The 25,163-nt window shown below is 33.7% G+C and overlaps 1 protein-coding gene across 2 annotated transcripts in view; it reads left to right on the top strand.

Annotated features, from left to right (window-relative positions):
* NIPBL (NIPBL cohesin loading factor) overlaps nt 1-25,163 on the top strand; it is a 205,563-nt gene that overhangs the window by 127,039 nt on the left and 53,361 nt on the right. For both annotated transcript variants that reach the window (XM_059417012.1, XM_059417013.1), the window contains exons 11-22: nt 5,726-5,908; nt 10,275-10,472; nt 10,723-10,794; nt 10,883-10,972; nt 12,998-13,101; nt 15,949-16,035; nt 18,925-19,156; nt 19,958-20,109; nt 20,679-20,759; nt 21,464-21,564; nt 22,920-23,058; nt 24,946-25,028. In XM_059417012.1, coding sequence (XP_059272995.1) covers nt 5,726-5,908; nt 10,275-10,472; nt 10,723-10,794; nt 10,883-10,972; nt 12,998-13,101; nt 15,949-16,035; nt 18,925-19,156; nt 19,958-20,109; nt 20,679-20,759; nt 21,464-21,564; nt 22,920-23,058; nt 24,946-25,028 — 1,522 coding nt within the window. The remainder of the gene's footprint in view (nt 1-5,725; nt 5,909-10,274; nt 10,473-10,722; nt 10,795-10,882; nt 10,973-12,997; nt 13,102-15,948; nt 16,036-18,924; nt 19,157-19,957; nt 20,110-20,678; nt 20,760-21,463; nt 21,565-22,919; nt 23,059-24,945; nt 25,029-25,163) is intronic.

Here is a 25,163-nt window from a genome sequence, read left to right on the forward strand (position 1 = left end):
ACAGTAGTCACTGTCCCATCAACTTATAATGAATAAAATCAGTTTAATTTTGAATGTTTTATTCAAATTATTCTTTATCTTTAATCAAACCTATAGGTTAAGAAACCATGGGCAGAGTCCACAGACTGAATTTGAGTAACCTAGAAGAGCCTTTTCAATCCAAATGGACTCAGCTATTTTGAAAGAAGTGGCAACCATAAAACTTGAAAGACTTTAAAACTTTTGTGATTGTGCCCTAAGAAATAAAATGCATGTTGTGGCCTAATGCACACAGACAGGCACATATTAACAATCCCTGTACTATAAGCAAAAACCTGACATTTTCACTTTCATTTTAAAACAACTACTAGTCAAGACCCACAAAACTGATTTCACAATGTACTAATGGGCCATAACCTGCAACTTAAAACTTGCTGCTTAACATTGTAAAGGAGATTGATTACCTGTTCTTAGGTTGTAACGTTCCTTGTGTAGTGATTATATAATGGTTCTTTGCATTAGTTTCAGTATTCCTCAAAGACCAATGGAAAGAAAAGAGCTGCAGATTTGAACCTGACCACTCCTCCCTAGCCAAAGATGAATAACTACTAGTCTTCCCTTTAAAAAAACCTTTTTTTTAATAATCCTGAATAAGCATTATTAGGCCTCCAGCCAGTACCTGAGGTCTCTCTGTCTCTTTATCAAAATCAAGGCAACTTTATACCAGATTATCTCATTATACATGACTTTCACTTATCCTAAAACATTACCAAAAAGCAGACCTATTTCCTGACTCTTCTTTTCTAGAGGAGGTAGTCTGCCTGATGCTCTCCTCCCTTAAATTTAGACTTCATCCTCAGTTACAAACATTATTCTTATTACCCTAACGAGTATTAACTCTGGTAGAAATCTCTGTGTTCACTTCCCTCATTTTCACTCAGTGAAGGAGTCTTTGTACTAAAAAGTACAGTCTAACTTCTCCTAGTTTGCTATTGCTCCTTCCAAGAACAGCTGATACTTGGAACAACTTGAAGTCTAGGGGCACTCACCCCCCAACACAGTCAGAAATCCATATATAACTCTTGACTCCTCTCAAATTTACTGATGGCCTAAAGTTGACCAAGAAGCCCTAAAAATAATACAAAGTTGACTAATACATATTTTGTATATTACATATATACTATACCCTTACAATGAAGTAAGCTAGAGGAAAAAAAAAAACCGTTATTAAGAAAATCATAAGGAGGGGCGCTTGGATGGCTCAGTAGGTTGAGCCTCTGCCTTTTGCTCAGGTCATGATCTCAGGGTCCTGGGATCGACCCCTGCATTGGGCTCACTTCTCCGTGGAGAGCCTGCTCCCCACCCCACCCCCTGCCTGCCTCTCTGCCTACTTGTGATCTCTCCCTGTCAAATTATATAAAATCTTTAAAAAAACAAAAAAGGCATAGAAATGGACCCATGCATTTCAAACTGAGGATTTGCCACAGGTTTCCTCTTTACCCATACATAGTACTGCCATCAGGCTATAACCTTGAAGTCCTCGTGAAAGGAACATTCAGTGTCCTAGTCTCATAGTTGAACCACTTTTTTTTCTTTTCCTAGTTTCTCTTCAGGTGCTGCTTTTTGTTTCTACCTCCCAACTGTTACCATATTTCAGGGCTATATAATCTGCAATTTATGCTCCTTGAATTTACTTCTTCTTAACAGTGATTTCAAATAAAGACGTAGGCTTGCATTTAGGAACCATTTCCACCAAAAAATATGTATCTTCAAACCATATTAACCCACTTAGGGTCACAAGATGGGCCGATTGACAACATACACAACTAAATTTTTATTTTCTTTTGCCTCTCATTAAATTTAAAGATCCATTTGATGCTACTCCCCTGTAATTGGTATAGGTTGTTCTAAGAATTGTCACTGAATTACATTATACCTAAGATGTTTTTTATGACTTACATAATTGGCAAGTTTATGTGAGTTTCATGGTTTCTGAATATGACTGGTTTCCATTGTCTGAATATTCAGTCCTAAAGAGTTCATTAATTGAGGTGGTTTATTTTAATCTTGGTGTGGTTTTTCACTTAAAAAAAAAAACACATTGTCAGTTATCAGATTAGTGACTCTGAGATTTAGTAGTTCTGGTTTTAGTAATCTGTTCCATGTGCTAATATGAGTGATTTATAGTTGAAATCCAAGATTACAAAAATGTAACACATCTAGAAGTAAATGTATTCTTCTAGCTTTAGGAGGGCTAGGAGATAGAGGTGCGTTATGTCTATCTATATATCTACAAAAGCTGAAAGTGTAGTACTTCAAAAAATTCATGACTAAATGACATTATCCCCTCAAGCTAGTAACTTAAAATTTTATGGTAATTCAAACACACAATTTAAAGAATAAAGTAATTGGGATGGGAGAAATGAGGTGAGAAAGATAATCATAAAGTACTAGCATTCTGAATTTTTTAAGAAAAAATAACTCCACGAACAACAGTAATTTATAAAATCATTGTGTTGAGAAGTAGATATTATTTTTGCATTTAAAAGATTATTTCCTAAGTCAGGGAAAAGAATATAATCAAATACGTCATAAGCATCATTTGAATTACTCACTGTTTATTCAGATCTGTTGAGGCTGAGTCAGTTATTCAGTCCTTGGTAATGTATTAAATATGCTGATTGTGAGTACAGGAAAGTCAAATATTTTCTCTTAACCTTTGTAATCAAGGACTTGGCTGAATCAATTTATAAAGTGTTTTACTAAAAGGAAGAAAGGATGTTTAATTCAGAAAATGCATAAACCTGTGGAGTACGTATTTCTATTCGAAATGAAACAGGGTTTACTTTTGGAAGATGGTACATTGAAAGATTTACCCGTTACTGGATTTTTTTTTTCTTAAGTTGGATTATCTTCAGAAATGAAACATTTGGTCTTTGAATTATGTTGCTATAACTTTGAGAGTTATACAGATGTTAAAATGATCTACAGAATACAAAAGCTCTTAAATTTGATAGCATTCTTCTTAATTTAGGGAATAAGAGACAGTAAATTACAAGGAATAAACTTTGATGCCTGCTCTATCAAATATATGACATAAGTTTTCTATGTCTGGCTATTGTAAGGATTTTTTTCTTTCTTTTTTTTTTTTTTTTTAAGAAAAGACGAGAGCAGACTCCTTGCTCTGGGGATCTGATAAACCATTGTAAAGAGAGTACAAGCATCAGTACATATATTGACCCTTCATTGTTTTTGTATATTTATCTGCAGGATAATTTTAATTCTGGGATATTAGTATCAGGTTGCTGTATGCTTCTGAGAATGGGAATTTAGTCTAAGCAGAACATAATCAGGGAAATTCGTTTTTTAAAAAATTTCATGATGGACTAAAGGCCAAATACTTTGGGTTGCCTATAAATACCCAAGACATTTTAGGTAGTACAAAAAAGAAAGCATTCCCATTTTTTAAAATTTGAGAAACGTCTTCATTTGCCTATAAAATATAGCAACTCAGAAACTATACGGGGAGCATACTTCTAAGTGATCATAGGAAATTATGAAAGGTAATCAAAAAGCATTTAATGACCACTAATATATACATACTTAATATTATAGTGCCCCTATTATAGTGCCCCTAATGAGGGGCACCTGGGTGGCTCAGTCGTTGGACGTCTGCCTTCGGCTCGGGCCGTGATCCCAAGGTCCTGGGATCAAGCCCAGCATCTAGCTCTCTGCTCGGCGGCAAGCCTGCTTTGCTTCTCCCTCTTCCACTCCCCCTGCTTGTGTTCCGTCTCTCACTGTGTCTCTCTCTCTGTCAAATAAATAAATCTTTAAAAAAATTTTTTCTTTAATATTATAGGTCATCTGAAAAGGGGAAGATAAATACTAGAAAACATAATCCTTCATTCAAAAAAAAAAAACCCACACACATTTAATTATAAGTGTTCAAGACATTGAGGACCGTGTTGTTGTTGTTGTTGTTGTTGTTGCTGCTGCTGCTGCTAGAGAAAGGGAGGGGCATAGGGAGAGAGAGAATCCCAAGCAGGCTCCACAATTAGTATGGAGCCCATTGCAGGGCTCAATCTCAGGACCCTGAGATCATGACCTGATTCTAAATCAAGAGTCGGATGCTTAGCCAATTGAGACATCCAGGCACCCCAAGACATTAAGGACTTTTAAATGAGATGCATAGTGTGTTTACCTTCGGGCTGAGGACAATCCAAAGCTAAAGTTGGTTTTTTTTACCTGTATTAATATTCTAAAAAGTGTACCTCACTATAAAATACAGTTGAATTTAGAAAGCCAGCACAAAGTAGTGTCGCATGATTTGAAAGTGACATAGATAAGTATACTCAACATTAGTATGTCAGGATTCTCAGCAATGAAGTCTTTGGAATATTACCAGTCACAAGTATTACATCTTTGTTAGGTGAAATTTTTGCTATATGTGTCCTTAGTAGTATAAAAGACTAAAAGTTAACTGAAATAACTCCTTCATGATGTTGAATAAAAGTTTCACAAAGAATAAAAAGGGATTATTCTTCCATCAAGATTAATAATTTATGTTTTATATTCTTAAATTATTGGGATTGTGTATTGATACTTTGAAATTGTCTTAATCAGTACCCATTCATTTTGTCATGATTTACTTCATCCTTCACGTTAAGTATTATTATCATTTGAATGTTGTAATGGAAGGTTGCTTATAGTTACTAATATTCCCTGCTGTACACCACTAAGATACTCTTTGCTCCCAATTTCTAAAATTTAGCAGGTAAGACATCATTTTTAATACTTCCACTCAAAGATTTACAAGGGTAAGTAATTTAAAATTGTCATCTTTCATAGTCGTCAAGGACAAATTATCCTGAATGGATAGCTTTTGCTACCTCTTCATTTTTAAGCTCTCAGTAAGATGTTAAGAATTTATTTATTTTACGACAACTGTTAGTTATTTGTGTATGTGTGTAGGATTAAATAATAAAAGTTATGTTAATGTTACTATGTTGATACATTTTTTATCCTGTCTTAGTCGTCCATGGAAAAATACAAATTTTATTTCATAACAGACTTGAATTTACTATTTTAGTTATAGACACTTACATTTTAATATGTTTTTATTTATCCTGCCTTTCATGTTTTTATTTTCTTCAGTTTAATGTATAGATTGGTTTATCTCTTTGAGGAAATTTTTGTATTACTAAAGGCATTACTATACTTCTCAAATAGATGAATGATAGGTAAAAGCATGTAAAACTCTTGTCCCAGCCACAGTACACGAGCGTAGAGGAAGAGAAGGGTATATAAGTGTCTTCCAACTCTTCAAATTTGCACTGAGAGAAGTATACTTTCAAACTAAGTGATCCAGCCCTCTGTAAAATAAATTTGGGTGCTACCAAGAATGCGAGATGAATCCCTTACTACATATGGACTGAGTAATGCCAGTGAATCTCTTGTTTTAGAAAGTTTTTAGTCTATACAGACACATGAAGGCATTGTGTCAAAAATTGATGAGGAAACTAGCCTTTTTATGTTTTTTAAGTTACTACATAATGATATATGTATAAAAACTACATTACCAGTTTGGGGTGAAGCCTATTAGAGTTTTAAATATGTGTTTTATCAAAATACAAAGCTGGCTTAGAAAACTTATATAAATACTAGTATTTCATTTTTATTGTGCTAATTAAGTTAAAATTCCCTTTTATCTTCAGATTTAAATTATTTTCTTACCTTTCATTAATAGGTAGTATAGATCAATCAGTGTTAAAAGAATTACCCCCTGAACTTCTGGCAGAAATTGAATCCACCATGCCACTTTGTGAACGTGTGAAAATGAATAAACGCAAGCGTAGCACAGTTAATGAAAAGCCAAAATATGCTGAAATCAGTTCAGATGAAGATAATGATAGTGATGAAGCTTTTGAATGTAAGTATCACATAACTTTATTATTACTTTAGAATTAAGCAGATTGATGTGTTTGTCTCATTCATAATTTGGGGGGTTAGGAAGAGGACAGTGATCTTAATTCTTAAAAACATAGTATAGCAAGCTTTTTTTCTTTATACTTAAAAAAATGCAGAAGATGAGATCAGTTGGCACCAAGAAAAAAAATTTAATGAGCTATTATTATTAGTGTCAAATAACACAGGTATGTGTCTATATTTAACAAACATTTATTGAGCTCCTACTAGATATGCTAGGCACTGAGAATAAAAATACAAATAAGATGTGGCCCCTGTCTTTGAAAAGCCTTCAGTCTAATGGGGGAAATATGTAAACAGTTGTAGCAGTGAGAAAAGGACAGTGATAATAAGTAAATCCAGGGTGCTATGGGAACACATTGGATTGGCATCAGAATTATACTTGGGGGTTCAGGGAATGCTTACTGGAAGAGGTGACACTTGAGTTGAGTCTTGAAGGACACATAGGAGATAGCCAGGTAAAGAAATACTTAAAACCATACTATCACTAAATTATGAATGGATTAGCCACATTGCCAGTTATCTGTGTGGTTTGGACCTGGCTTCTCCTTTTTGCCCAGCTGTGTCCTGGAATTCCTCCCTTGTTTCACTGTTTTCCAGAGCTGGCTTCTTCACTACACAGCTACCTCTCTACAACACTGTGATCACCTGTCTTTGCACTAGACTTGCTATACCTCGCCTGTCTTCCTACTGGTCCACTGAAAAAGTTCTTCTCTTTTATCCCTATCTTCCTTCTTCTGGAGCAAGAGAATTGAGCCTAGCCAAGAGGGGTCAGCAACCTTGTTTGACTTAAACGACATTCAGTGGAAACAGACTATGGGAGATCTTCACTTGTGTGCCAACTGACTTAGTCATTATGACCAAAAGAAGTGGGAAGACAACCAGTGTGTTCTACCTTTTCCACCTAGTTTCCGTAGATAGAGGTGTGACAAGCAAGGGCAGGAAGGACAGATGCATGCTGCCAATTTTAAATGTATATTGCTGATGGAAATCCTTTACCTCCTCCAAAGTTTTCAATGTTCATTTATTCTGATCTTTAAATTGTGAGCTCTTGAGCTATGAGGAGTAGACTATGAATACTGAACAAATATGAACAAAGTTTTAAAATTGAAATAAAATATATAGCAGTTAATCTGACATTTAATTATATGTATAATTGTCATAACTTGTTATCATGAGATGTATTTACATGCAATATATTTTAATGGCTAAAGTTAATACTCTTTTATTATAATCAAACATTTTGGTCATATGGGAACATATGCTCTGGAAAGGGAGAGAAGAAAGGAGATCTGGTGGCCCTGAAACTCGTTCCCCTTTATATACATGCCTCTCCTTCACTCCTCCTCCTCCCCCATCCCCCAAACATCACCCAGTTCTAAAGGGAATAGCTAAGAAGAGGAGTTCCTTAATTGCAGATTGATTTCAAATCACACTTCAACTCCATTTAACTGAGAGTGGCTCTCTGCATTGCTAAACTGATGAGAATTTTGAAGCTACCTTACAGTTCAGTAGAAAGGATAGCATAATCAGAAATTCCCACCAAGTTTAAAACAGGGGAGAGAGCCAGCCACACATGCCTCATGTTTGTCTTCAATGCAGTCACTATTCTTTTCTTTGCCATTATGAGAGCTGTTGTTTCATTTTATGGGACCACATAGTGTCATCTTAAAGCCATGGATCCTGTTACAGCTATTCCCAAATACGTTGAAAGTGGATATTAATTAAAGAACCTCAGCTTCAACCTGATAGGTGCAAGAAGTTTCTCTGGATTTTTCAAGAGACCTCAGAGTAGCTTCCAGTTTTTCTAAGTTTATTTCTATACAAGTAACTAGAGAAAAAGTGACTCTGGAGACACTGGAGAGATGAAATAATTTCAGTTGGTTGTTGACATAAACAACCACATTGTCATTATACCATGACAAAAACAATGTAGTGAAAATATAGTGACGTACAAAATGTAGAAGTATTATGAGAACATAAGCACAAACCTTACGCTGCTTTCAGAGACTTTTTGAAACTTAAGGTTTTGCTGCAGTTTAATCAAATCGGTTTCCTAAAAATCTTAAACTAGGGTAATTGTTTTGTTGAAGAATGGGAGAAGGGTTGAGGGATAACTTTGAAAGTCAGGCCACATAGATCTGGGTAGCCATAACGTAAATACAACATCATTGGGTTGCTGGAGAAAGAGGAAGGAAGATGTAAGCTAAGGAACGATGTTGATAAAATTTAGAAAGGAAAAGTGGAAAACACTGAAGGCATATTTTACCTACCTGTCTGCTGAGCTCCTCCCCTAGTTCTTTAGGGCTATGAGGGCAATAAAGAACAAACTAGTAACAGTGAATTGGGATCCTGAGAGCCTTATTACAAACACACTGTATCATAGAAATTGGGTGGTTTTTTTTTAATTTGCCATCCTATTTTTATCCAAATTTCCTAAAGCTTAATAAATGTGAAATAAAAATCTTGAAGGCCTCTAAAATTTTTCACAAATACAGTATATTGTAAGTTCTTGCTAACAATTGTAAGATTTTTTTCAAGTGTTTCTGATCAAAGAATTAAATGCTTGAAATGGATTTCTTCTGAAATTAGAATTCAGAAGGACTAAGTCATATTTGAGGTCATAGAATACTACTTTCTGCACATTTCTGAAGAAGCTTATTAGTTGTTTTTCCTCATATCTGGTAGGTATTTTAGTACTTGTTGAAAAAAATATTTAGTGAATGCTACATAAATTACCTGTTTCTCTGACACACACATGCACACACACAGACACACCTTATATTAGTTTATAAGGCAGCCTCTCACAGAATGTACTGGGGCATACACTAATTGTAAAGGGGGGGTCCTTCTTCCTCATATTTCATGTCAAATTTATGCACAGTTACAAAGAAAATCATTGAAGATTTAAATATATGCACTCATGTTTGTCTTTTTACGAACTATCTTGCTATGCCAATCCTATGACCAAAAAGAAGAGGAAACAAATTTATCTTTCTCTACTATGCTGTCAGTAGATTGGACAGAAGGGTCCAAAACCAGAAACCATACTAGATTCTTGAATAGGTATAGCTAAGGCAGCTTGTAACAGTAGTATTAGCCAAAGTACAGACATTGCTTATGCACACCTAAAGGAAAGGCACCAACACAAGCATAGATAGAGAGCATTGGCCGGAGGGTTGGCATCCTTAAATTTTAGGATTTAAGGGAACTCAAGTAAGAGTTTTGTCTTAAGTATTTGGGTATTGATCATAGTTGGGAATTCAAAATACAAGCCAGTTCAAAGAAAGCAAGAGAGTCAGACTTAGTTCAGCAGACTAGAAAGTATTTCATTGTCACCAACAAGTGGTCAAAACAACAGGATGCCTAGATAATGGGACACATGAGTTCTCTATCTTAGTTTTAAGTTGATGTTGCTACATCCTAGAGCAGGTATGGTAAATATTTGTCACTTGTACTGCCCTCCAGCTCTCACAGGACAGACATTTCTAATGAGTCTTTCTTGTTGAAATATGATGCTTTCTCAGGGAAATATAAAGCTCTAGGCAGCTATTACCAGTTGATCAGAGTTGATGTGTCAGATGAAATCTGTTTGCCAGTTCTTCCTAGAATTTCCTGTCATTACTGGTGTTTTTAATGGAATGCTTAGATCCTTGGAAGGTTGGGGAAGGGACTGAAGGTAACATATATAAATATGTTCATGAAGCATGTATATGCTTAAAAGCTTTTCTCCTTGGGTTTAAGCAAGTACATTGTTGGAGAACCGAATTCAGTATATGAGTATTTACAACTGTACAGATTTATTCTATCTCTGTAGGTCTGTGATTTTAGATTATCAGAGTCTACTGAATTTATACCCAAGTTTTGGGCTTACTTTGGCTTTTCATTGTTGGTATACATGGTTACTCCATATGCTATAGCACTTTCTCAAAGGTTTACTTTTCCTCCAAACCCTGCTCCCTATCAATAATCCAAATGCTTTAAAGTGTTTCTGTTTTTCATCCAAATCCTAGATTAAAGATTGTTTTACATGCCTTAATTAATCCTGATGGTTAAATATTATCTTTACCAACTCACTGAATACCTTCCAAATTCATGTAGAAATCTTTTTAAATCTAAAATAATATGATAATGCTAAAATAAGTGATACCATTTCTATACCATAATTAATGTGTCTGATTAAATACAACGGCTCAGTTTTCTAGACCCACACAATGATTTTCCTTCCCCTCATGTGGTTCATTTGTGAAGTACAAGTTTTAGGTCTTTTTAAATGAGGTAAATTATTTGTCATGGGGATTTGCTTCTAGCCTCTAGGAAACGACATAAAAAAGATGATGATAAAGCTTGGGAATATGAAGAGCGTGACAGAAGAAGCTCTGGGGATCATAGGAGAAGTGGCCACTCTCATGAAGGAAGAAGGAGTTCGGGTGGTGGTCGTTACCGAAACCGAAGCCCATCAGATTCTGACATGGAAGATTATTCTCCTCCTCCCAGCCTTAGTGAGGGTAATTCATCAGTGTCAACGGATTTCTTACATAAGTTGCTTTAAATTTAGGTCTTTAACTTTGAAGAATATTTGATACCTTTTCATGAGTTAATTAACCACTCCTAATTGTTAAGACAGAAGTATATATTTAGTTTGGAATGGTAGTGGTTATTGTTTAAGAATTTAAAGTTCTGGAGGAAACTAGAAGCAAAAATAGAAATATTTTAAATTGTCATTCCTGTATTTCAATATTTCTTTGTTTATTTTAGTTGCTAGAAAAATGAAGAAAAAAGAAAAACAGAAGAAGAGGAAAGCTTATGAGCCAAAACTAACACCTGAAGGTAACTTTTTAGTATGTCTTTTTTCATAGTCTTCAGCTTCAGTTTTCTACATGTAATGTGATAAGCTCTTATTTTTTCTTTCTTATAGAAATGATGGATTCTTCAACTTTTAAAAGATTCACAGCCTCAATAGAAAATATTTTGGATAATTTAGAAGATATGGATTTTACTGCATTTGGTAAAATCATTTTAAGATATATTTATTTACCTCTAAATACAGTGTCCGCTTTAAATATATTTATTTACCTATGTGTCTATGTTTCTGCCAGTTCTCTAGTGCAGATAGAGGCATTGTCTGTGCTCTGAAGAAATTTAAAATCTAGTTGTAGAGTCAAGTGTAGTCTGTGTTTTTTTGTTTTCTTTTCTTTTGTTTTAAAGATTATTTATTTACTTATTTATTTGAGAGAAAGAGAGACAGACTCCCCACTGAGCAGGGAGCCTAATGTGGGACTCGATCCCAGGACCCTGGGATTATGACCTCAACCAAAGGCAGGCGCTTAATTGACTGAGCCCCCCGGGCTCCCCCCAAATGTAGTCTGTATTATTAAGAAATTGAAAACTTTAGTGTAATAATCAAGTATTATTGATACTGTCTTTGGAATCCTGAGAATGCAGCTACCAAAGTAGGTGATAATAATTTATTTTATTTTATTAACATGTAATGTATTATTTGTTTCAGGGATATAGGTCTGTGAATCATACCCTCCCCAGTGTATGACAGTAATAAAAGAAACCTTTTTTAGATGAGACATGAGTAGGTGCTAGATAAGGAGAGTACTAATATGACCAAGGATGCAGAAATAGGAACCTATTCATCTGCTCATTTATTCTTACAGCCAATATTTATTGAGTACTTACTCTTTGTCAGCAATATTTTAAGTGCTAGAGATGCAAAGATAAATACTCTAGCCACTGGCTTTAAGTAATACAGAATCTAATATGGAAAACAAAACCAATTAGAATATAGTAGGATTAATATATTCATATATTTCTTTTATGATAATATGTAAAGATCATAGCTTTAAATAAAGAAATGTAACACTGCTTACAGTATTTAGAGCTACTCAACAATTCCATGCCACCTATAGCTGGTATAAACACTAGTGCCTAATTTAGACAAAAGCCATATAATATACAATGATTCTTATAGGCGTCCACCTATTTGAAAATGTCTTAAAAGGTATATTACCCTTTATATTATATTAACCTTTATTTTAAAAGTATTTGTTTTGCGGGCGCCTGGGTGGCTCAGTGGGTTAAGCCGCTGCCTTCGGCTCAGGTCATGATCTCAGGGTCCTGGGATCGAGTCCCGCATCGGCTCTCTGCTCAGTGGAGAGCCTGCTTCCCTCTCTCTCTCTCTGCCTGCCTCTCCATCTACTTGTGATTTCTCTCTGTCAAATAAATAAATAAAATCTTTAAAAAAAAAAAAAGTATTTGTTTTGGGAAAGTTACTTGCCTAAGTATCATTAATGCCATTATTTGGCATACAAATTGTGTGCTGAGAAACCGTCTTCCATGTCATCTAAGGTCCCAACAGGAAGACAGATGGCAGTCTCAAATTAGGATAATTTGAGTAGGACTTACTTACAAAGAGACCAGTTACAGAGTTGGGGACAGAATAGTACCAGAATCTAGGTTTAACAGCCATGGAATTATTACCATCCCTACTCCAAAAGGAACAAGGGTAAATATAAGTTACCAGAACTCAATTCTGTAGGGAAAATAATGTCATAGACTTACTTGGAAAAAAAAGCACTAACCTTTTGGTCAGAGAACATGGGCAGCCTGAGACCTTACAAGGAAGGAGTCAGAGATATAAATACCCTGACCTCACTCTCCTCTTTGATCTTCTGACAGGGCACCCCACTAGCTGAACCCAAACAGAAGCTGGAGGGGATAGGAGACTATTGATGTAGTCCATACAGGTCAGCCTTCTAGGGCAGAGAGCTTGGCTGAGAAGGGTCAACAGTATGTCTAGAGTAGTAAAGATAAGAGATCTAACTCCTCCTCCCATCTTCATCAAAATCCCATTTTAATCCCTGTCCTTTCATTCAGGGTTTCCTTCAGGTTTACATAGGCCTCTTAGGTTGTTATTTGTTTAGTTTGTTTGTTTTTGTTTGTGTGTCCCTAGATTTTATTAAAAAATTAAGCTTGCTGTTTTAAGCTATTTATTGTACCTAAACTATCTGGTTTGATTTTTCAGGTGATGATGATGAAATTCCTCAGGAACTTCTTTTAGGAAAACATCAGCTTAATGAACTCGGCAGTGAATCTGCTAAAATTAAAGCAATGGGTATAATGGATAAGGTATCTCACTAAAGAAAAATTTTTATATTTACTATGTACGGTCTAATGTTTGAAATTAAAGTTTTCAAGGTAAATTACAAAGATAGCATAAATAATAATGAAAACAATTTATGGTTGCCTTCTGAGAGTCTAAATTATTTTTTATTTAAAAACAAGACTCAAGTATTCTGTAAATTATTCTAAAGAAAATTGTATCCCATTGAAAGTAGCATGGCCTGGATTTTTTTTTCCACTGTTTTTATTTTTCACTGTCTCAGGTATTTATATTATTTAAATGTCAAAATACACTAAAAATTTTTTTTGGCATTTGCTTTAATCTTTGAGAGTGGTGAAAGTAAAGCTACAGTCTCAACACATTAATTGTAGTAAATACATAGCCTCGTTACTATAGGCTTTATAGTAATTTTTGTGAGTTGACTTTCTTGTGAGCTTTCTGTTGCTGAATTGTCTCATTCTATTCTAATGGAATGGCAGTATTTTTTCATTGATAATGACTTTTTATAGTGACAGCATCAAGGGATGGCTTCCTATAATCTTTATGAGCCACCACTTACTCCCTAAACTACTGTGTGATTGCTGTGCAAATACAGTTTCAAGATGAATCCTCCCTCCTCTTCTAAGCAGGGCAGGCTCCCTATTGTTTAGATTTATCTACTCTAAGTTTCCTAATTTCCTATTCTATAATATGGAGGTAATGTGTTGTTCTTTAAGAATAAGTAGAATAATGAATCTAAGATTATTTACCTACAGTTTATTCTAAACATTTCTAAACTTATTTCATTTATTCAATTTTATAATTTTAAAGTAGACTAGAAAATATTTTGATGTTTTTACCAAGTTAGAACATATTTTTTGTTTATATATTGCCTGTATTCTAAGTAATGTGTTGTGAATTTTGATTTTTTATTGAGATATAATTGACATTATGTTAATATCATGTTAATCACATAACCAGTCGATATTTGTATATACAGCAAAATGATCACAACAGTAAATCTAGTTAACATCCATTATCATACATGGTTATAATTTTTTTTCTGTGATGAGACCTTTTAAGTTCTACTCTCTTAGGAACTTTCAAATATGCAGGATAGTTTTAACTATAGTCACCATGCTATACATTATATCCTGAGGATTTATTTAACTTATAACAGGAAATTTGTACATTTTGACCATCTTCACCTACCTTAGCCTTATTTCCAACCCCTGTGGCCACCACCCATCTGTTCTCTGTGTCTGTGTGTTTGGTTGATTGTTTTTTTGGTAGTGGTTTTAGACTCCACATGTTAGTGAGGTTATCTGGCATTTGTCTTTGTCTGACTTATCACACTTAGCATAATGCCCTCAAGGACTAATCATGTTGTCACAAATGGCAAGATTTCCTTTTTTATGGCAAGATATTTCATTGACATAGTGTGTGTGTGTGTGTGTGTGTGTGTGTGTGTGTGTGTGTAGATATCTACACACACACATTGTACTTTATTTGTCCATTCATCCATCAGTGGATACTTTGGATGCTTTCATGTCTTGGCTATTGTAAATAATCATGCAGTGAACATGGGAATGTATATATCTCTTTAGTGTTTTCTTATCCTTCAAATATATTCCCAGAAGTGGAAATGATAGCTCTTATGATGGTTCTATTTTTAGTTTTTTGAGGACCCTCCATACTGTTTTCCATAGTGGGTGCACCATTTTACATTCTCACCAACAGTGCACAAAGGTTTCCATGAATTTGATTTTTAAAGCCAGTTGTATCACATTGTTAACCAATCATTGATGTGCTGTTAGTTCACAGTGGTATGCAGTGAGGGATATATTGATTTATTTTTTATTTAGGAAAATGGCATCAATTTTCTGAAATGACACTGCCAGTCTGAGTTTTTATTTCATAAATTCCATAATTGCATATAGCTAAAATGATTTTATTTTCACCAGGTGAATTTGCTGAGTAATTTCAAAATATGGAAAGTTTAGCAAAAGTCTGAGTATTTTAATCTGTTATGAAATTATCTAAAGTAGCATTTGGCGGAACATGTTTCTATACTCTGGCAAAATGATCAAAATGTACTTAATGTTAGTTACTCTAGTGATCCTTCCATTTGACTCTTCTGGATGATTTGGTTGAGAGTCCTAGTTGCATGCTAGGAGTCTAAAAAAAGACCTGTTCAATCAGAAGAGTATGAATAACAGTTGCCTCCTTACAGAACCTTTAAATTGGCTACTAATATTTTAGGTAGAGAAAGCGTCCTTTCTAAAGAAATGAAATAGGAGATAATTTTTAAAATAAGAAAGATTTCTTCTGGGAAAAATGTTACTTTACACTTGTAACTTTTACCATTTACAGTTTTATGCTTTGTTCATAATACCACCTTGAATTTTAAGACACCTGCTGAATAACACTGTAGTGTAGAAACCATATTATAATTAAATCAACAGATGAAAACTTAGAGAGAGAGAGTGTGTGTGTGTGTTCATATGTGTGTGTGGTGTTCATATGTGTGTTACGTATCACTGCCACAAGTACAGGCAACCAGGCATCAGAACAGACTAAATCTTGACTAGCTATATGGTAAGAGTTTAGTTAGTAGTGTGCATATTTGTCCATTCTGTGTTTACTTTTCTGTCTTTCAGAAATAAGTGATTAATTCTACATAATTCAGATTTAAGTAGAGTCTGGGAAATTTTTCTTTTTCCACTCTTTAAGCAGGTGGTAATTTTGTATGTTCCATAGCCCCAAAGGTGATAATTGTACAATATGTTTCTTGACTAATTTATCACTTTTACCAATGATTGATTTAAAAAAATAATATATATGTATATATGTAATATATGTTGCTGTTTTAGCTTTCTACTGACAAAACTGTGAAAGTCCTAAATATCTTGGAGAAGAATATTCAAGATGGGTCAAAGCTTTCCACTTTGTTAAATCATGTAAGTACAAAATCTGTATTGTTAATTTTACCTTTGCTATGGTTAAGATGCAGGTCTTTCTCAAAAGAACTCTGATTTACAGAGGAAATCTCAAATTTCATTTATTTGAGCTTTTTACATTCATTAGCAATGCTACTAAATTATATTTTTTAAGTAATTCAGAATTACATTGTTGATTCACAGCTTTGACATAAACAGACAACAGATGTAAATTCATTTCACTTTAAGGACTGTTCTTTAATTTTATATTATGCTCTTCCTTGTGTTTGATTGTATTTAAAAATTTTTTTCACTTATGAAATGATAGTCGTTCTTTTTCTTGACCTTCCTGGAGAATTAAAGAGAAACCTTATACTGCTTTCCTAATGTATCCTAAAACAGTAATCCTTATATACCTTTTCTTTTCTTTTTTTTTAAGGTTTTATTTATTTATTTATTTATTTATTTATTTATGAGAGAGAGAGAGAGAGGGAGAGGGAGGGAACGCACACACATGAATGGAATGGAGGGACAGAGAGAGAGGGAGAAGCAGACTCCCTGCTGAGTAGTGAGCTACCTTGGGGCTTGATCCCCAGACACTAAGATTATGACCTGAGCAGAAAGCAGACGCTTAACCAGTTGAGCCACCCAGGCACTCTTGTACCATTTTTATATACCTAGTTCAAATTATCATTGAAAGGACTAAATAAATTAATTAATGTAAAGTGCTTAACAATGTCTCCACATATTAAGTTCTCAATAAATGTTAACAGCAACTGTTAATATATTTGAGTACCTTTATGTCAAACAGCAACATAATGTAATGGTTTATAAACTGATCAAAGTAAGTTGCCTGGAATCTACCTTCTTAGAATTGTAGCAGACTTTCAAAATCATGTGTATGTTCAGATTGATCCTGATAGCTCTACCATTATTGAATTCAAACATTAATATGTATAGGCATTTAATATGAGTTAAGAATTTGGGAAAGTATTAAATATGTCTATATTTTTCCAATGCCCTTTTTAAACTAGTTCTTGAATCGGAAACAAAGGGCTTAGAGAAACCCATAGTGGCAATCTACTACATCCTTAGTCTACAAATTTTATTTGAAAGACTTGACAGGAAATTGTAATAGAGCTCAAGAATCTAGAGTTCTGGAGAGCTGGCTGACTCAGCCTTAATGAAATTATTCTAATTCCTGAAGGCATAGCATTATTTAATGTTTTTTTCATTCAATGACTCTTTCATACAGCAATTTTAATATTAAAGAAAAGCTACTTTATCATATTTTTTTGAATAGGTATGCAAGCAGTAAAATGGAAGAAAGCTTAGAGAGTTAGGAAAAAAGTAATTGAGTTTGTAGGCATTAGTGCCCTTCTCTGCTATACATATATTGTGCTTTTACTTGCTTCATTTCCCAGTGTATGTGCTTTGCATAGCATGCATTTGAAAGTATTCCTAGAGTATAAAGTTACTATTTCCTAGGGCCCCTGGGTGGCTCAGTGGGTTAAGCCTCTACCTTGGGCTCAAGTCATGATCTCGGGGTCCTGCATCAAGTCCCGCATCGGGCTCTCTGCTCAGCGGGGAGCCTGCTTTTCCCTCTCTCTCTGCCTACTTGTGATCTCTGTCAAGTAAATAAATGGAATCTTTAAAAAAACAAAAAGTTACTATTTCCTAAGTAAACATGTGAGAGAAGGATTTTCATTCTCAAAAAATTAAAAGCATGCCTTCCGGGTGCCTGGGTGGCTCAGTCAGCTATAAGCATCTGCCTTCTGCTCAGGTCATGACCCCAGGGTCCTGAGATCAAGTCCCACATTGAGCTCCCTGCTCAGCAGACTTCTCCCTGTACCCCTTCCCCCTGCTCATGCTTGTTCTCTCTCTCTCTCTCAAATAAATAAATAAAATATTTAAAAATAAAAATAAAAAAGTAAAAGCATTCCTTCCCATTTGTAATGTAAGTTGCCAGTGTATAAATTAAGATGCAATCTTCTGTCAGTTGTCGAATTATCCATTTTAGAAAATAAATTGTGTTTTCAGTAGTCTGCATAATAACTACTTTTTAACCTCTGTTTCAAAAATACTGTTTCTGAAAAACAAATATGGGAATGATTGAGTCAATAACATTTTACTACTTTTTTTTTTTACATTTTACTACTTTCAAATGTAGCTCTACCATTCGTCATTTAAATTTTTATTTTGTTTTCAGCAACAGGCAGAATTTGCAAAGTTTTGACTATAGTGTTCATACTCCAAGCATAAAATTATTTATATACAATTATAGTTGTTAGCTAGAATCTTAGGTTTGGATAAAGTACATTGAAGATACTATAGTTTTGTTATTGGAGTGTCATCTAGTGGTGAAATCAGGAGATAGAGTGTGTTATGTTTGAAAACTTTGAAAGAAAAAATCTTAAAGTAATATCAGTATTTGTACTTCATTCTTTTTTTTTTTTTAATATTTTATTTATTTATTTGACAGAGAGAGAGAGATCACAAGTAGGTAGAGAGGCAGGCAGAGAGAGAGGGGAAGCAGGCTCCCTGCGGAGCAGAGAGCCTGATGCGGGGCTCGATCCCAGGACCCTGAGATCATGACCTGAGCCGAAGGCAGCGGCTTAAGCCACTGAGCCACCCAGGCGCCCCTGTACTTCATTCTTGATGTTCCTGAACATCCATGAGCAAGCATCAGAACACCTGGCTGGCTCAGTAGAGTACTCAGTAGAGTATATGACTGTTGATTTCAGGCTCATGAGTGCAGGCACCACATTGGATGTAGAGCTTACTTTAAAAAAAAAAAAATGTACATACATTAAAACATTTACCATGAAAATCGAACATACCATAATTTCTTAATATTTTAACCTATAAATGCATTTATTTCCATTTCATTAACAATGTGCTATCTTATAGAATAACGATACTGAAGATGAAGAAAGATTATGGAGAGACCTTATTATGGAGAGAGTTACAAAATCAGCAGATGCCTGTCTTACAACTATCAACATTATGACATCCCCTAATATGCCAAAAGCTGTATATATTGAGGATGTAATTGAAAGAGTTATACAATACACTAAATTTCATTTGCAGAATACACTTTATCCTCAGTATGATCCTGTTTACAGATTAGATCCTCATGGAGGTTAGTTTGCCTTTTTATATTAAAGTTTTGAGTTTTATGTCAAAATTACCTGTTAAATAATTTTCTTATGTTGGGTCAGAATGCTGTAACTTAAAATAGCACAAAAATTACGAGATCATGAAGATGGTAATAAATACTGACTTTTGATTTGACTGGAGTATAGAACTTTTAGTTAATCCAGTACTTGTTCAGGTATAATTTCTTTAGCAAATATTTACATATAATGGAAGTAATTTCTACTGGTCAGGAAAATCCCAGATAATTTTAGCTTCTAGTTCTCTTTATCACTTCACCCTAATTTTATGCAGAATATTAGTTATTTACAAGGTGGATTGATTCAAAATGTTTAATCTTTCCCTCATTTATTACCTTTATAAATAAATGAACTGTGAAATAGTTAATGTATACATTTAATGAGAGGGGGACATACTTGGTTTATAAATAATCTATAGTTAATTACTTGTTTTTTAATAATTGCAAGTTAATTTAAAGGGAAGTAAATCTTACTCTTCCTGCATCAATGAGAAAAAAATAGAAATAAAGATACATATTTTACGAGAATTTTATAGCCTCTGGAATGTGCCATAAATTATCTGTTACAAGAATGATTACTTGCTATCTAAATATCCCTAGAGAATAATTTTCTGTTTCAATAAATAACCAGCTTTATTTGCCAGGTTATATTTTTATGTAGCACCCATCACCCTCCCAAAAATGTGTTCTCTTAATTCAGAATACTGTTTTATTACTGTTTATTAAAAGTTGATAAATTACTTGTTTGAAATTTTTCTTTCATTTTAGGAGGCTTGTTAAGTTCAAAGGCAAAACGGGCTAAATGTTCTACCCATAAGCAGAGAGTAATAGTAATGCTTTATAATAAAGTTTGTGACATTGTTAGCAGCTTATCAGAATTGCTAGAGATACAGCTTCTTACAGACACAACAATTCTTCAGGTAAGTTGTTTTTTTTTTTTTAAGCATTTTGTTATATTTCTAGACCAAATGATGTAAGAATAGAGAGGCTAGGTGAGTTCAGCATAACCTTGCTCACTCAATAATAATGCCAGCATGATGTTAATTTTTTCCATTCAGAAGATGTATATAAAATGAAGAAATACAAGTCCAGGGAAGTTTTAAAAAGAAACATTGAGGATAAAAGGTGAATGTATTATAAACTCTAAACTCTTAAGTTCTTTGAAAGGTGAATGATTACTTCCTTTGAAATATGTCATAATATTTTCATCCAGAGTAGCAAAATATATTGTTTTTTTAATTGTGACATTTATTAACTCAAAATGTGGAGCTCAGAGGAGTGGTGGCTATGAAAAGAAAGTATGTACTAATGTGCTTGAGGGTGAAAGGAGCAGAGAAAAAAACCAGATCAATACTAATGATTAATGAGAGGAAAGAAAATGTCCTCTCAGTTTCTTTCAGTAAGCTTATGAATATTTTGGAATTTAGTTAAGGTAGAATGTTACTGAAATCAACTAGAGATGTATACTGATTACTTTTTATGTGTGCAGGTATCATCAATGGGAATTACACCATTTTTCGTGGAAAATGTCAGTGAACTACAATTATGTGCCATTAAGTTAGTCACTGCAGTAAGTATAAAGTCATACTTATAGTTATTCCACCAGAAAAATAATATTGATATCATTTAATTCAAATTTGTAACAATGAAGATTGAAGTTTTCCGTAGATTTATTTCAGCCTCAGGACTATTTTTTGTGTGCCTTCTATTTTAAATTCTTCTAAATTTTTATTTTATTCAATATAGTATATTAATAGTTTCAGAGGTAGAGTTCAGTGATTCATCAGTCTTAAATAATACCCAGTGCTCATTACATCACATGCCTCCTTAATGTCCATCATCACCCAGTTATACCATACCTCCACCTTCCTCCCCTCCAGCAACCCTTAGTCTATTTCCTAAAATAAAGAGTCTCTTATGGTTTGTCTCCTTCTCTGATTTTGTCTTTGTTTTATTTTTCTCCTCTAAATTTTAAAGAAATAGTTAATAATTCCTTAATATCTATAATTAAATCAGAATTATTTAAAATCATTTAAATTTTGTTTTTCCATCTCCAAGATAGTATAATCCTCTAACTAAAACTAGTATATGCTAATTCTACAAGAATGTTATAATTAAGGATGGAAAAGTAGTATAAATTAAGTTTATTGTCATTGAAGATGTTGAAAACATTTTCATTATAAATGACATAATATTTTTTATCGTGTGATACAATATTTTTGTTTTCAAATAATTATAATAAACTAAATTTGAGATCTTATAATTACTAAACAGGTATTCTCAAGATATGAAAAACATAGGCAATTAATTTTGGAAGAAATTTTTACTTCACTTGCAAGATTACCAACCAGCAAGAGGAGTTTGAGGAACTTCAGGTAACTAATTATAGCAAAGGCTAATAAGTACAATGAAGAATTACATTATATTGTAGTCCTTATAAATTTATTCCTAATCATCTGTGATTTTTATTTTAATGATCAAATAAAAGAGAGGCAATTCACTAAGCATGAAGAATAGCTTAGATATGTGAAAAAGCAGTGCATATATGGGGGACTTAAAGAAGTTCATTGATTCTCATGTGTAAAGATCTGTGACAGGTTTTTTCAGTCATGATGCTATGGACATTTTGGGCAGTTAATACTTTGTTGTGAAAGGCTGTTCTGTACATGGTAAGATGCTTAGCAGCATCCCCGACCTATAACTTCTAGATGATAAGAGAACCACCCACCTACCCCCTTCAATTGTGACAACCAGAATTTTCTCCAGACACTGGCAGATATCCCTTGAGGGGCAAAATCATCCCTGATTAAGCCATGATAGGAAATATGGCTTGAAAAAGTCAAAGGCAGTTCAAGTGTTTTATACGCCATACTAAGGAACTTGGACTTAATCCTTTATACAGTAGGAAGTCATTAAATATTATTTTTAAAAGCTGGAAGATTACTCTGGCAGCAATATGGAGAATAGACATGAAGATTAAATGTTCTTAAGTCACTAAGCACAGGGTAACTAAGAAATGTTATCCACTGCTGTAGTTAGCAGTGGATTATTGTCTTTGTTGTCATAGGGAATCATCATCATTATCATAACTATTATAATTTCCTGAGTGATTAAGTGTGTTGACCTGGCACATAGAACCCTAAATGCCAGGTATTTAGATTGTTTTGAAGGTTGTCTTATGTAATATAGTTGTTCTTACCTTAATTTTTTGGACTAATTGTGTATAGTCTATTAAACCTGAAGAAAAGCTATGAGCATATATGAGAATTCTTACACCTTTATAGTATCTTTAGACTTAAATATTTAAATTTGTTTTTTTATGTTCCGTTCCTCTGCCTGCACACCCTAGCACAAACAATCAAGAGCTGACTGTGTAGCAGATTTTAATAAGAAAATAAGTACTAGAATGTATGGGCATTTGGAAATCTTGAAGACTTTTCTCATTTTAAAAATCATTTTGAGAAGTATTTGATATTTTTCATGTATAAATCTTTGCAGTGGATATAGAGTATAGAAATTTGTGTTAAATGTGTGTTAAATATTGCATTTTCCTTTGACTAATTTTAATTATCTAAATATTAGATAATTAGACTTAAAGACACTATTACAAGCACTAAAATAATGTCTAGATATATTAGTAAAGCACCTGAAATTTTCAGATGAAGATGACATTTAGAGTGAAATTCTCTTCATTCTTTGTATGATTTAAATATTTTCTTCTCCATTAAAGGTTAAATAGTAGTGATATGGATGGAGAGCCTATGTATATTCAGATGGTAACAGCCTTGGTTTTACAACTAATTCAGTGTGTGGTACACTTACCATCATCAGAGAAGGACTCTAATTCAGAAGAGGACTCAAATAAAAAAGTAAGGAATCTTTTATAACTTTGTACTTTTATAGGAAGAAGCACCTGAATTCTCTGCCATTCTTATAAACCTGAAGTTCTTAATTAGAGCTTTATGGCTGGTCTTTAGGATCCTTGTAGAGCACTAGACTAATTTTTAAGAAACATTAGTTCTGATACTACTTTGTCTGCCAGTCACGAGACATGTGGATCTTTTAACCCAAGTTTGTTTCTTTAGGTATAAAATGAGCATGATAATAGCTAACAGGCTTTTCATTCCAACCACTAAGTCTGAAGTTAGATAAGTCATTGTGCAAGCGAATATTATTATATATAATATCTGTACTGCTACATAATATATAATTGTAATATAATTAATGTAATTCTCATGCAGAAGATGAATTTATACCTCATTGTTGAGTAACTGTAGCTAAGATTTGCTTTTGGTTTTGTAGCTTTTACCCATCAAAGCTTACAGTTTTTCTAGGTTCTTATAGTACTGTAAAAGCTTAAAAAGAAACAGGGGTGATTTTGTTTCTTTTGTTATTTTCAGAATTTTGCATATGTATATAATTAAGGAAGTAAATAAGTGAAAAATGCCTATCAAAAAAGTTGAGGTTGCTCTCCCAATCTGGTTGTTTTCTTTCCAATCTTTCTTTCCTTGTCTTTGGTGACAGGTATCAGGAGAATATTTATGTCCCTCCATTTATTTATTTAGTTAGTTCTCTGCATATAATTTTTTAAACTTACGTAAATGATATAGTGACATCATAGCTGTTTTCTTCGGTCAACATTGTTTTTAATACATAATAACTAATAACAGATTCTCGTGACTTGGGTTAAACATACACAACTGTATCACAATTTAAGAGTTTCTCTAGGTATACTTAAAAGTAGAATATTAAATCATAGTATACATTTATTTTTTTACAAGTATTTTCAACTTTACTAAAACTTGTCAGTTTACTCAGAAAAGTAGTACTCTAGCTTAGTTTGTTTAGATTTTGCCTAGTCTAGTCAGTCTGTGATGATACCGTGTAATTTTGCATTTTCTTGGTAACTAGTGAGCTTTTTCATGTATTTTTCACCTTTGGGTTTCCAAAACTTTGAATTGACTATATATCTTAATCTTGAAAATTCCCATGAAGGATTTGAGTTTTGCTTTGTATTGTATTGCAGCATTTCCTAAACTTTGAACTTTAAATGCCTTTTTCTATATTCCTTTTTCTGGGGCGCCTGGGTGGATTAAAGCCTCTGCCTTCGGCTCAGGTAATGATCCCAGGGTCCTGGGATCCAGCCCCGCATCAGGCTCTCTGCTCAGCAGGGAGCCTGCTTCCTCCTCTCTCTCTGCCTGCCTCTCTGCCTCCTTGTGATCTCTGTCAAATAAATAAATAAAATCTTTAAAAAATAAATAAATAAATTCTTTTTTCTAAATTCTTTTTCTAAAGTCAATTTCTTCTGACCTAGATCAGTAAGAAATTAGTGATACTGCATTTGCTAACCACATTTGTTACTCTTTTATATTTTAATAAACCAAAATGAACTGTATTTAGTTTTTATAAAGTATTGAAATGTGTTTACCAATTGTAGCTTTTGTCTGTATACATAAAAGAATAGTTTAAGCCCCTTTTTTTAGAGAGGAAAGAGGGGGAGAGGCAGTGGGAGGGAGAAAGAGAAACTTAAACAGGCTCCATGTCCATAGAAGGGCTCAGTCTCGTGACCCTGAGATCATGATTTGAGTTGAATTCAAGAGTCGATGTTTAACCATCTGAGCCACCCAGATCCCCATAAGCTTCTTACTGTTTAAATGTATTTCCCCTATTCAGTAATAACATGACAGTAGCAACTGAACAAACTTATGTTTTTGATTATTTCTTGTATTCATGTAAATTCACTTTTCTCAATCTAGGTTGACCAAGATGTTGTCATTACCAACTCTTACGAAACAGCCATGAGAACAGCCCAAAACTTCCTTTCCATCTTCCTTAAAAAGTGAGCAAAACTAACGTAATCTGATTTTTATTTCCCCAGCATAGAAAATAAGTTTATTTATTTTAGGTAAATGGTTAATCCAATTACCTACCATAACCTGAACCTTGAATATGTCACTGTGGTCTTTGGTCTCCT

This window comes from Mustela nigripes, chromosome 12, assembly GCF_022355385.1.
Source record: "Mustela nigripes isolate SB6536 chromosome 12, MUSNIG.SB6536, whole genome shotgun sequence".
Lineage (NCBI taxonomy): Eukaryota > Metazoa > Chordata > Mammalia > Carnivora > Mustelidae > Mustela > Mustela nigripes.